This window comes from Podarcis filfolensis (genome assembly GCF_964270895.1).
Source record: "Podarcis filfolensis genome assembly, chromosome: Z".
Taxonomy (NCBI): Eukaryota; Metazoa; Chordata; class Lepidosauria; order Squamata; family Lacertidae; genus Podarcis; species Podarcis filfolensis.
In genome coordinates this window covers 47,245,733-47,259,361 of record NC_139617.1, presented here as the reverse complement: position 1 = coordinate 47,259,361, position 13,629 = coordinate 47,245,733, and the positions used below count along the sequence as shown (strand labels likewise).

The 13,629-nt window shown below is 50.3% G+C and overlaps 1 protein-coding gene and 1 long non-coding RNA gene across 3 annotated transcripts in view; one reads left to right on the top strand and one right to left on the bottom strand.

Moving 5' to 3' along the window:
* Nucleotides 1-7,950, top strand: part of LOC310754967 — a 26,040-nt gene extending 18,090 nt beyond the window's left edge. Inside the window, exon 2 of the long non-coding RNA XR_014544117.1 lies at nucleotides 7,638-7,950. This is a non-coding gene — a long non-coding RNA (uncharacterized lncRNA). The remainder of the gene's footprint in view (nucleotides 1-7,637) is intronic.
* Nucleotides 1-13,629, bottom strand: part of PTGES2 (prostaglandin E synthase 2) — a 24,292-nt gene that overhangs the window by 2,126 nt on the left and 8,537 nt on the right. For both annotated transcript variants that reach the window (XM_083597397.1, XM_083597396.1), the window contains exons 2-6: nucleotides 13,113-13,307; nucleotides 11,827-11,882; nucleotides 10,730-10,879; nucleotides 8,740-8,940; nucleotides 6,790-6,907 (exon numbers count right to left, since the gene is read on the bottom strand). In XM_083597397.1, coding sequence (XP_083453523.1) covers nucleotides 6,790-6,907; nucleotides 8,740-8,940; nucleotides 10,730-10,879; nucleotides 11,827-11,882; nucleotides 13,113-13,184 — 597 coding nt within the window. In that variant the 5' untranslated portion in view covers nucleotides 13,185-13,307. The remainder of the gene's footprint in view (nucleotides 1-6,789; nucleotides 6,908-8,739; nucleotides 8,941-10,729; nucleotides 10,880-11,826; nucleotides 11,883-13,112; nucleotides 13,308-13,629) is intronic.

Genomic DNA, 13,629 nt, shown 5'->3' with positions numbered 1-13,629 from the left:
ACTCAGTGGTAACGGATGGCTTGGAGTTGACATTGCAGCCAAGCCACAGTTTGTAGTTGTGACTGTCCCCTTGGTACACATGCTCATGGACTCAGTTACCTCCCTGCCCTTCCCAGCTTGCAACAACCACCGTTAGCCACTGCCTGCCTGAACTGGCAAACATGGCTTGCAGCAAAGCAGAGTTTGCCAGAAACGCCACTTGGCTTCCAATTCTGATTTGGAGGCAGTCCATGCATTGCAATAACCATTGCATTCCCTGATACAAGTTCAATGGCAAGCAGTTATACTGAACCTTGAAGCAGGCAAGGAAGTAAACACACAAGCCCAGAATACAGTGCTGGCAACTAAGCCATGGTCTGCTTGTGTCACCTAAACTGGATCCAGCATAAGAAAGTCAGTATGGCTTCAAGTTACAAGAAAGGAGATTCCAACTCAATATCAGGAAGAAATTTCTGGCAGTAAGAGCTGTTCAACAGTGGAATGGTCTCCCTTGGGAGGTGGTGGACTCTCCTTCCTTGGAGGTTTCTAAGCAGAGGCTGGGAGGCCATCTATCAGGGATGCTTTAGTTGATGTTCCTGCATTGTAGGGGGTTGGACTAGATGACTCTTGTGGTCCCTTCCAACTCTATGATTCTATGATGCCAAAGTCCTGAAGGAGGCCCACTGATCACCTTCTGGGCCTTGCTGGGGCCTGCACACACCTGCCTTTCCTGAACATGCAAGCAACAGAAAGAACAAGGAGATGGGTCAGCACCTTCCTGTCACCTTCTGCTCTCGCCTGATTGTGCTGTTAGGCTGGATGCACAGGGAGGGCAGGCTCACTCAGAGGTCTGAAAGAAAACCCTTTATGGGCGCCTTCAGATATGCTGAACCAGAGGTGCCAACTTGCCCCCACCATTGAGGGGACCAACAGCATGTGGCGAGCTGAAGTGCCACGCAAAGTTACCACCCAATACTGAGGGGGCCCAGCTCCCTCCTTAAGAGCTTTGGGCCCCCCTCCCCAAAGTGCCTTGCCCTCCCCCAGCTGGCAGAAGCCTGTGCAGAACACTGCATTAGTTTTCCAGATTACAATTTGTTATGTACTGAGTTGAATAGGATCCAAACTGCAGCAGTCTGATTGGTCCTAGAACAATAGGATCCAAAAGGCAGCAGTCTGATTGGTCCTAGAACAATAGGATTCAGAATGAAGCAGTCTGATTGGTCCTAGAACAATGCAGCAATATGATTGGTTGGCAGGAAACACCCAATCATGCTCCAGATAGAAGTGAATCCACAACCTGATTGGCTTACAGTAGAATTCCGGAATTAGCCAATCACGTGCAGCCCATTGTGTAAATAATGTATATAAAGCAGATACCTTGAGGGGACTTTCATTCATTCATTCCTCCTCACCACTATGAGCTGAATAAAGAGCATGAAATCACCTCGCGACTCTGAGTATATTTCACTGGCGACGAAGGTGGGATCCCGCTGAGCTGACTGCCACACACAGCACCGCAGCACCGCCACCTGCCGCACCGCTGCCTCGCACCGTGTATCCAGGCTTCAGCTCCGGGACACAAGGAACTCAGAATGGCAACTGACAGCAGCTTCTCGCCGTTCAACCCAGCATCTGGAGACTGGGAAGCGTACGCCTCCCGTTTCACCTTCCTCCTAGAAGCCAAAGGGGTCACCGATGAAGAAGACGCCAAGAAGAGGGCAATATTCTTCAGCATCTGCGGAGAGGAGACGTTTGAAATCGCCCGGGCTCTCCTTGCACCCGAAGACGTCGCTACTGTTCCATACAAAACAATAATGGAACAGCTGAAGGGGCACTTTTCGCCACAGCCCTCTGTGGTGGCTCGTCGAAATGCCTTCTATGCAAAGCGGCAAGCCCCTGGGGAAACCATAACTGGGTTTGTGACCTCTCTCCGCCAAGCTGCCCGGTTCTGCAACTTCTCAGAGCTGGAGAACATGCTTCGTGACCGCCTCGTCGGTGGCCTGAAGGATGAGAAGCTGCAACGACGCCTCTACGCTAAGAAGGACCTAACGTTCCAGGTCGCTCTGGAGGAGGCCCTGGCAACGGAAGCTGCCGAGAGGTCGACGCAAGAGGCACGGCCGAGCCAGCCGTCCCAACCGAGGGTCCACCACGAAGACCTCACCGACGACTCAGGATCCAACAGGGAGGAGGTGCACCGAGTACAGCAGCGCACTCAAGCAGCCCACATACCACAGCTGCCTCGACGAGAAGCAGGGAACTGCGCAAGCTGTGGAGACAGTCACGAGAGGAGAACCTGCCGTTTCCGCAACGCAGAGTGCAGGCAGTGCAGAAAATTGGGACACATCGCCCGGGTGTGTCGAGCTCGGCCCACCCGACGCCAGGCATCAGATGACCAATCCAAGAGCCCCAGGTCCCGGGGCCCAACACACCAAGGCAACTCGACGGAGCTCACGGACTTCCAGGTATACCAGTTGCCCCACCCCAACGTAGAGAAAATTTATGTAGAGGTACAGATAGAGGGGGCCCCATGCCGCATGGAGCTTGACACGGGTTCAACTCTATCCATAATCTCAGCAAGGACCTTAAGGAAACTGTGTCCTACTGGGGGTCCCAAACTCAGGCCGGCCCCATTCACCCTCCGGGACTTCCAGAAACGTAAGGTCCCCACAATGGGGGTGGGGACCTTCAGGGTGCAATACCGAGGGCGGACACGGCAACTGGACTTGCTTGTGGTCAAGGGCCCCTACATTAGCTTACTGGGATTGGCATGGTTTGGACCACTGGGGCTAGCCGTCACCGGGGTGAACCACACTACCTTACAAGTGGACGTGGATGCCATATGCAAGGAATTTCCGGGGGTTTTTGATGGGAAATTGGGACAGTATACGGGCCCCCCCATTGCTCTACAGCTTGACCCCGCAGTACGACCAGTCAGGCTCAAGGCCCGCCGGGTCCCGTTCGCCCTGAAACCCCGTATAGACGAGGAATTGGACCGACTCGTGGAGCAAGGAGTGCTGGAGCCGGTGCCTAATGCCCCCTGGGAAACCCCAATCGTCACACCCGTCAAGCCGAATGGTTCGGTCCGCATCTGCGCAGACTACAAATGTACCATAAACAAGGCCCTCACGGCCCATGCATACCCAGTGCCAGTGGTCAGCCATGTCCTTGCCACCCTGGCTGGGTCAAAATTTTTTGGCAAGCTGGACTTGGCCCAAGCATATCAACAACTGCCAGTAGATGAGGCCACAGCAGAGGCACAGACGATTGTGACGCACAGAGGAGCGTTCAGGGTAAAGCGGCTGCAATTCGGTGTCAGCGTGGCACCAGGCATATTCCAGAATCTAATGGACTCTCTCCTTAAAGGGATTCCTGGCGTCACCCCCTTCTTCGATGATGTGTTGATTGCCGGGCCCACACCAGAGGAGTTTGAGGACCGCCTCCGCACCGTTCTGCACCGTTTCCAGACGGCGGGTCTCAAGGTGAAGCGGGAAAAATGTCTACTAGGAGTGCCTCAGGTGGACTTTCTGGGATTTATGGTGGACGCAGAAGGGGTCCACCCGACTGGGGACAAGGTACGGGCCATTTGTGATGCCCCAGCGCCCAAGAACAAGACTGAACTTCAGGCCTTCTTGGGACTATTGAACTTTTACCATTCCTTCCTTCCCCACAAGGCGGCGGTAGCGGAGCCCCTACACAGACTCCTGGACAAGCGGGCCCCTTGGGTGTGGGGCCAGCGCCAGGAGGCCGCATTCCAGGCAGTCAAGGACTTGCTTGTCTCAAACTCGGTCTTGGCACACTTCGACGAGAGGCTGCCGGTGGTGCTAGCATGCGACGCCTCACCCTATGGCATTGGCGCTGTCCTGGGACACCAACTCCCGGATGGAAGAGAGGTACCGGTGGCATACTTTTCCCAGACACTCAACGCAACCGAGCGGAACTACTCGCAAATCGACAAGGAGGGTCTGGCAATCGTGAAGGGAGTAAAAAAATTCCATGATTTCTTGTACGGGCGGCCCTTCACCGTGGTGACTGACCACAAGCCCTTGCTTGGCTTGTTTGCCTCCGAAAAGCAGACCCCCCAAGTGCTGTCTCCTCGTGTCCTCAGGTGGTCAATTTTCCTTGCCAGCTACCAGTATGCACTGATTCACCGCCCTGGGAAGGCGATGGGCCATGCGGACGCCCTCAGCAGGCTACCACTACCGGAAACAGGCCCCGACCCAGCACCTGCACAAGAGGTTATGAGCCTGGAGCTGCTTCCCGACGGCCCCATTCAGGCACAAGAAGTTGCACACCATTCCAAGAAAGATAGGGTCATCTCCCGGGTCCTGGACTGGGTGTGGAGGGGATGGCCCAGCAGCAGCCCCGGGCCAGAATTCGCCGGCTACACAACCCGCAAACATGAACTGTCGGCCCACAAGGGGTGCCTGTTATGGGGAAGCAGGGTCGTTGTTCCCCAGCCCCTCCGCAAAAGGGTCCTCACAGCCCTACACGAGACACACCCAGGGGTAGTAAGAATGAAGGCCCTTGCCAGGAGTTATGTGTGGTGGCCGGGGATCGACGGAGAGATAGAGGCCTGGGTCAAACACTGCCAGGCCTGCCAAGAATCCCGCCCAGATCCCCCAAGGGCCCCAGTCCAGTCCTGGGAGTCCGCCCGAGCACCATGGTCACGCCTGCATGTGGACTTCGCTGGCCCCTTTCAGGGGAAAACATTCTTCATAGTGGTGGACTCCTACACCAAATGGCTGGAAGTCGCACTGGTACCGTCCACTTCTACGTCCGCAGCCATCCGGGTACTACGCAGGCTGTTTGCAACCCACGGGCTCCCTGACACTCTCGTCTCAGACAACGGGACTGCATTTACGTCAGGAGAATTCCAAACCTTCACAGCGCAGAACGCCATCCGCCACATCCGTTCGGCGCCATTCCACCCTGCCACCAATGGCCAAGCAGAACGTATGGTGCGGACCACCAAGGACACCCTTCGCCGCATGATGCAAGGGGATTGGGAGTACCGCCTTGCCACATTCCTCCTAGCACAACACAGCACCCCCAGCTCAACGACTGGCCGGAGCCCCGCTGAACTACTAATGGGTCGGCGCCTTGCAATCAGATTGGACCGCCTTCACCCCGATAGAGCTCAGGATGAGGTAGTGGTGGGGGAAGGCAGGAACCCCCGGACCTTCGAGGCCCAGGACCCAGTGTACGCAAAGAATTTTGGGGCAGGCCCAGCATGGGTACCCGCCACAGTCACCAGGGTCACTGGTCCCGTGTCGTACGAGGTGCTAACGGATGGGGGGCAATGCTGGCGCCGCCACTGCGACCAGATACGGCGACGATTCCCGGGAGAAAACCAGGAGGAGGAAAGGTCAGAGGAGTCCCAAGGGAACAGAGGGGCAGTGAGGCCCATAGAGCAGGAGGGGCCAGCAGGAGAGGCAGAATCAGTAAATACAGATAGGACCCGCGAGGCCGAAAGGACACCGGAACCAGAACCACGACTGAGCGAGCCGGTTGCACCAGACCAAACAGGCCCATCACAGTCAGCATCCTTGGAACATGAGCCAGAACCTGAACCCCGGACCAGGGAACACCCCAGGCCGCAACGCACACGTAGGCCACCGGCGTACCTCGAGGACTATGAATGCGACCTCCCGGGCAGGACTGGAACTTAGAGGGGAGGGGTGTTATGTACTGAGTTGAATAGGATCCAAACTGCAGCAGTCTGATTGGTCCTAGAACAATAGGATCCAAAAGGCAGCAGTCTGATTGGTCCTAGAACAATAGGATTCAGAATGAAGCAGTCTGATTGGTCCTAGAACAATGCAGCAATATGATTGGTTGGCAGGAAACACCCAATCATGCTCCAGATAGAAGTGAATCCACAACCTGATTGGCTTACAGTAGAATTCCGGAATTAGCCAATCACGTGCAGCCCATTGTGTAAATAATGTATATAAAGCAGATACCTTGAGGGGACTTTCATTCATTCATTCCTCCTCACCACTATGAGCTGAATAAAGAGCATGAAATCACCTCGCGACTCTGAGTATATTTCACAATTACTTCCGCCCTGTTTTATCTTTCACACTGAAGTACCTGTTGTATTATTTGGAACTGTGGCTTTTTGTCTGATATACCGGCATGTCTCACTAAATTTCATTCACCGCCAGGGGATGGGATGACACAACAATGAGTGTCACTGGACAATATTGCTACTCCCCCACTTCTCCTGCACTGAAAACTTATTTGTTCCCAGTGTGATGGTCTTCTGAGCATGAGCGGTTAATCTCTGTCCCCACTATCTCAAAAGGGAGTTTTGGCAATCAAGATTTATACCTTGGTTGCCTTTAATCACTGCCTAATTATCTCTATGGTGCTGGAGGAGACTCTTGAGAGTCCCATGGACTGCAAGAAGATCAAACCTATCCATTCTGAAGGAAATCAGCCCTGAGTGCTCACTGGAAGGACAGATCCTGAAGCTGAGGCTCCAAGACTTTGGCCACCTCATGAGAAGAGAAGACTCCCTGGAAAAGACCCTGATGTTGGGAAAGATGGAGGGCACAAGGAGAAGGGGACGACAGAGGACGAGATGGTTGGATAGTGTTTTCGAAGCTACAAACATGAGTTTGACCAAACTGCGGGAGGCAGTGGAAGACAGGAGTGCCTGGTGTGCTCTGGTCCATGGGGTCACGAAGAGTCGGACATGACTAAACGACTAAACAACAATGGGAGTGTCAGCAGTCAATGACTAGCCTGCCACCATTCCTCTCCAGAATGGTGGTGGTTTCCAATGGCCACTTGCCAGGTTCTTACCAGATCTGCAAGGTTTGGCTGGGATCCGCCCATGAACATCCTGTGGTGGCCGACAGCTTCCACCCAGTCGTCCACTGCTTTGTACAAGTCTTCCCTGACATTATCCTGCAGTTGGTGCCTGCAGAGAGAGAAGGGGGGGTGGCTTTAAAGCTTCCACAACTGATGAATTTCCTTCATTCACATTTCTTCAACCTTAGACACGGCTTGCAAAACAGCAAACTTTTTTTGTTTTTTTGGTTAAGTTTCCAAGTCTAGGGATAAGAAGCAACGAAACTAAAAACAGAGACATACAATCAGTTTAGTCAATTCATTAGATTTTTTTCAAATCTTCCTGCAGGCCAAGGAAGTCCCAAAGCGAGTTACGGAAAAAATTAACACGCTGGAATTCAGTTCATAATAATGGGTTATGGGTAACTAAGTTCTACTCAGAGTAGACCCACTCTAATCAGTGTTACCAGTTGTGGGGAAGGGGAGTGCTCTTGTCGAGGTTGCACTTGCAGGTTTCCCATGGACATAACGTTGGCCACTGTGAGAACAGGAAGCTGGACTTGATGGGCCATTGGCCTGAGGCAGAAGGCTTTTATGTTCTTACCAAAGTTAGTAACGTCCATTAATTTAATAGGGCTACCATTGGATACTACCCAAATCTGCCCATTATGACAATATCACAGTATCCTTGTAAGGATTCTGAATCTTAAAGAGGATAACAGAAAAAGGGCTGTCTCTGGCTAAGTCATACTCAAAGTGGATTCACTGAAATAAATGGACTTAGGTTAGACCTGAGCATTGATTGCAATGGGTCTATTCTAGAATACGATTCCATCTAGGATCCTTTTATGATTATCTAGGTGGGACGGAAACTGAACCTTCCTGAGCAAACTGATGAGGGACTGCTGATCCTGAAGACAGATCAGCCATCAGGTCCTGCCAAGAACATAAATTCAAACAGAGGCAATCAGGTGTAATATTAAGGCCACTAACATATGAACCGAATAGACAAGCTCAGGCCAGGGACCTTGTACCACCAGCTCTCAATCAGCATGAGAAGGACCCATTTTTATTTTCTTTTAGTGTTTCAAATTTGTAAAGCAGTTTGGGTGTCTTGGCAAAAAAAGTTGAGATACAAAATCTGCCAAGTAAATAAAGAAGTTAGCATATAAATGTGTTCCCATATTACTCAGCAAAATAAAGCTGGAGGGTTGCTGTACATCATGCTGAATCATCATCTCACTGACTTCAGGAAGACTCCCTAAGGCCACTTGCTTTTTAAATATGTGCCAGACATTAAGGTTAATGACTTTGTCAAACACATAAAAGGGACATAAAAGGGAACCATGTCAAGGAACCCCAGTGGCAAAAGTGCAAGAGGAAGAGCTCTGCCTGCCCCATTGCTTCCCCTAGCGGCAGGTGTTCTGGCATGTGACACGGCCACTCATTTCCCCCACCCCTGGTTGGAGAAGCTGGGCAGTTATGCTTTACAGCAGGGGTCAGCAAACTTTTTCAGCAGGGAGCCGGTCCACTGTCCCTCAGACCTTGTGGGGAGCCGGACTATATTTTTTTTTGGGGGGGGGAATGAACAAATTCCTAAGCCCCACAAATAACCCAGAGAGGCATTTTAAATAAAAGCACACATTCTACCCATGTAAAAACACGTTGATTCCCGGACCGTCCGTGGGCTGGATTTAGAAGGCGATTGAGCCAGATCTGGCCCCTGGACCTTAGTTTGCCTACCCATGGTTTAGAGAACGCATTGGCACCCACCAAGTTCTGCAAGAGCCAGGGCGTTCCTGCGTACTAAATTGCTACTTGGTTTCTCCATGGGGCAAAATGGGATGGGCCGCCCCTGATTAACCTCAACAACCGACAGCAGTCTGGCTGTCCTTGAAGTCAAGAAGTGGAAGATAAAATGGAGATGTTACTCTTGAGCCTTAAAATTTCAGAAGCGCCAACCTGGCCTTTAGCCTTTTGCTGATGAAGAACATTGCAGCAGCTCCAACGTATTTGGCAAAGAAGCCTTCGATTGTGCCAAACTTGCCCTCGTGTACAATGTAGTCGAAAGATGCCAGGGCCTCGCCAGCCGTGCGGTAAACATTGGGCGAGATGAGGTGCACAAGCCAATCGTCCGCCCACTGCCTCCATTTCATTTCCTCCCTGCAAACAAGACAGGAAAAGCCGAGACGTTTTTTGCACATGGGATTGACGACAAAGAGCTGGATAAAGCCGGGTGGGGAGATAAATGGTGCCACCAGGTTGTAAAGTCCCTTAAAACTAAACTATTAGCCTGGATAGCTCAGTTGGCTAGAATGTGGTGCTGATAAAGGTTGCTGGTTTGATCCTTGTATGAGACAGCTGCCTATTCCTGCACTGCAGGGGGCTGGACTAGATGGTTCTCAGGGTCCCTTTCCAACTCTGCAATTCTATGGTTCTACAGATCAGAAGCCAACGTGGTGTCTCCGGGTATTGTTGGGATTACAGCTTCCACCCAACCTGGCCATTGGCCACGCTAGCTGGTGTTGATGGGAGTTGGAGTCTAACAATATCCAAAGAACAACACAGTGGCTGATCCCAGCACCACATTCCAAAACACAGATAAGAGCAGATCACAGCTAAACCACTCTGAGATTGTTTTGTCTTACAATCAAACTGCACACACATTTTATGAAATAAATTGTAAGATCAGCACAAGACTTGGGATGGGGAGCGGGGGGAAATCTGCTTCCAAAAGACAAAATACCGTATTTTTTGCTCTATAAGACTCACTTTTTCCCTCCTAAAAAGTAAAGGGAAATGTGTGTGCGTCTTATGGAGCGGATGCAGGCTGTGCAGCTATCCCAGAAGCCAGAACAGTAAGAGGGATTGCTGCTTTCGCTGTGCAGCGATCCCTCTTGCTGTTCTGGCTTCTGAGATTCAGAATATTTTTTTCTTGTTTTCCTCCTCCAAAAACTAGGTGCGTCTTGTGGTCTGGTGCGTCTTATAGAGCGAAAAATACGGTAATTTGTTTATAGAAAAGTAGAGCATGTTTACTGTGGACTATGGCAACCAAGTACAAGAAAATACACATAATGTTTTACATTACTGAGTTCACCGTCATATATATTTTATTTCAAATTTTTACCATCTTATTGTTTTACGCAGTAAATGCTTCTGGTGCACGTGGTGGGTTTGCCCTTGGGTCTGTTTCAGAAGCTCCAGCTGGTGCAGAATGCTGCAGCCAGATTGCTGGTGGGAGCTTCTAGTTGTGAGAACATGCGATACCACTGTTAAAAGAGCTGCTCCTGCTGCCCATTTGCTACCAAGTCAGGTTCGAGGTTCTTCTATTGATTTACAAAGCCCAGAACAACTTGGATGCAGGATACCTCAGGGGTCCCGGGAATCCTTACATCCCAGCACAATTGCTGATATCATACGCTCGTCTGTGTCAAGAATTTCCCACATCAGTTGGAAGCCTGCTAAGAAGGATCCTAGTACAGTGGTACCTCAGGTTAAGTACTTAATTCGTTCCGGAGGTCCATACTTAACCTGAAACTGTTCTTAACCTGAAGCACCACTTTAGCTAATGGGGCCTCCTGCTGCGGCCGCGCCACCGGAGCACGATTTCTGATCTCATCCTGAAGCAAAGTTCTTAACCTGAAGCGCTATTTCTGGGTTAGCGGAGTCTGTAACCTGAAGCGTCTGTAACCTGAAGCGTATGTAACCCGAGGTACCACTGTATAACATTTTTCTCTAATAAGCTGATTTTTGGGATAGGGTAGCATGCAATCAAACCATCCCCACCCACATTCTGAAGTGATAATTTGGGTGGGGACTCCCATACTTTTCTGAACACACAGATAATCAAAAGGACAGCTTGCATAACTGTTTTTCCTTATACAATAGCGTCCATGGGGCAGCAGGATCAAGACTGTGCTGTCTAATGAAGGGTCTCTGTGTTAATACCTACACCCTTGCTTCCTTGACAGGATAAAGATTCCGAGTCTCCTTTTCATCCAGCATAAGCCAATATTTGTTGCCATACTCAATCACCTCCTTGCCCCGGTCATTTGTGGCTTTCATAGCAGGGTAGTATGACATAATCTCGCCCAAACTCTTCCTAGGAAAATAAAAGCAGACGTCAAAGAACAACCACACACTTTATATTCTATCCTCCCCATCCCATGACCAGGCAGTGACAGAAGGAGAGGGGTTCGATAAGAACATCTCCTGAAATAAGACAATGGCTAAGTTAGACTAACTCTGACCAATCATTTCTGGGCACCAACAGAAAGTGCCTAGTGTTGCTCAAAAACTTGGAAGAAACAACAAGAGAAGCAGTGCTGTTTTGAAAGGTTCCGTCTGCCATATTGGTTCAAAATGGCGTCCGTACAAGTGAACCTTCCAAAATATACAGCAGACTAGCTGAAACTACCCAGCATTGCTTAAGAATTCTAAGAAACAAAAAATAAAATCCTGAGCTTCATAAATGGATAATGTAATCTGTTAGTTTCAAGAGCTGCACACACACAAAACCCCAACCTGGGGAACACCCAACTAGGATCCAGCCTCAAATCAATTCAGCGGTGAAGCTAATAATTAATTATGGCTTCTTTTTTGTTAAAGCACACCTTTATTTTTCACTTTTCAAGTGCAACATACATAAAAGTACTCCCCCCCCCCCGAGTACAACAAGATTTATCTGAAGCTAGTGTTTATCATATCAACAAAATCAGTCCTCATTATTAGTTAAAGGTGTGTATCCATGGTTCTTCTGGAATGGTGGGGTCCTATCTCCACGATCGTTTTAGCAGTGTACAAAACTAAAGCAAGTCAAGTAAAAAGTGCCTGACCGTTTGCTATTCCTTTGTTCCCGGAGCTTATTTTACCTTAGAAGATTAGGTTCCATATTGGGGCGGGGGGGCAAGTTTCAGACAAGTTTGTGTTTGGAGCAAGTCCTAAAAGTGCAGCATCAGAAAGGGATACAAAAACCAATCTGTAGACACATAAGGATGGTTTTATTTGTAATAAGCTCAGCATCTTATTCTTTTTTTTAAAAACCCTTACCTGGAAACGAGGTAGCTTTTAAATGCACTGATGATCACAGAAGAGTCATTCAATTGCTGGGGGATGAGGGGGGAGAGAGCGAAGCACAATGTTACACAAAAACTTGATCCATCCATGTAGGTACCAAACCTAGAAGAGGCTTTGTCTTTAGGGCAGAGCTTTCCAAACTGTGTGCCGCAACATGTTAAGTGTGTTGGCTGCAGTTTATAGATGTGTTGTGTGAACGCTCCCTATGCTCCTCCCGGGGATGGAAAGAGGTTAATTGAATCTCCAGTTTGCTAGTGAAACGGAATTACTGTATTGCGAAATGACGCATGTCTAAAAAATGTGTCATCAACATGAAACGTTTGGAAAGCTCTGCTTTAGGGTTTTGATCCTGTATTTTAATGCATTACATTGCTTTGGTAGACACCATGATAATATCAATAAAATTAATGCAAGCTTACATGCTCCAAATAAAACGAGTCAGTTATTGGTCACTGGTGCTTGACCATTTTTTTTTAATTTTAAAAAAGTGAATGAAGTTGTCTTCAGACTTCCAAAGCGAAAGATCATGCAGGGGAGCGGGGGTTAGCATGTTGGACGGGGACTTAGGAGACCAGGGTTCAAGACCCCACTTGATCATGAAATACCGTATTTTTCGCCCTATAGGACGCACTTTTTCCCCTCCAAAAATGAAGGGGAAATGTGTGTGCGTCCTATGGGGCGAATGCAGGCTTTCGCTGAAGCCTGGAGAGCAAGAGGGGTCGGTGTGCACCGACCCTTCTCGCTCTCCAGGCTTCAGGAGAGCCGCAGCGCCAGCCCCACAAGGTCGGGGGACAGCGGGGAGGCGGAACGCCGCCATCCCGCTGTCTCCCGATGTGGTTTGGAGGCTGACGGCGGGGAGACGCGTGCTTCTCCCCGCCGCCAGCCCCACAAGCTCCGGGGACAGTGAGGCGGCACAGTGCGTCTTCCCGCTGTCCGCGGACCTGGTCTGCAGGCGGGCGGCGGGGAGAAGAGCGCTTCTCCCCGCTGCCTGCCCCGCAAGCTCCGGGGACAGACAGCCCCACAAGCGCCTGGGGGGGGAAATAATTTTTTTCCCTTTATTTCCCCCCCAAAAAACTTGGTGCGTCCTATGGGCCGGTGCATCCTATGGGGCGAAAAATACGGTATATAATATATAAAAATCTATAATTAAAGCACACTATGAATCCCCTTAGAATATTAGGCCCTTCTCTACATTCCCTGCGACAGGCACACCAGGTAAAATAAACCAAGGAGCTTAAATTGCCCAACCAGAAACTCACCACTGTGCTTCCGGCGCTGGCAAGGAGAATGGGCACTTTCCTGTAGGCAGAGAACTTAATCTCGTTCCGCATGACTGGATTCACCTCCACGACTTCATAAGGCAGCCCATGATAATCCAGGAAGGCTCGGACCTTGCTGCAGAAGGGGCAGGTCTTGTACTGGTAGAGGGTCAACTGCAGGTTCTCCTCTGGGAGCTGAACAGGCAGAGATGTCAAGGGCATCACTAATCTGGCTAAAGAAATACCTCCCCCCCCCCAAAAGCAGCATTTATCACAGGCAGAGGCTACAAAAAGCTGCTTATTACGACAGCTTAAAGGAGCCCTCACGGCCAGGGCAGTCTACCCTGAGTACCCTTGCTTTGGCTCTCTACTGAGGTGAGGGGCTTCCTGGCAGCACCTCCCAGGCCACTTTGAGGAACAAAGAAGAGCTCTGCTGCATCAGTCCAAGGGGGTCCATTTCATCCAGCATCTGGTTCTCAGGGTGGCCACCCAGATGCCCCCATGAGAAGCTCCCAAG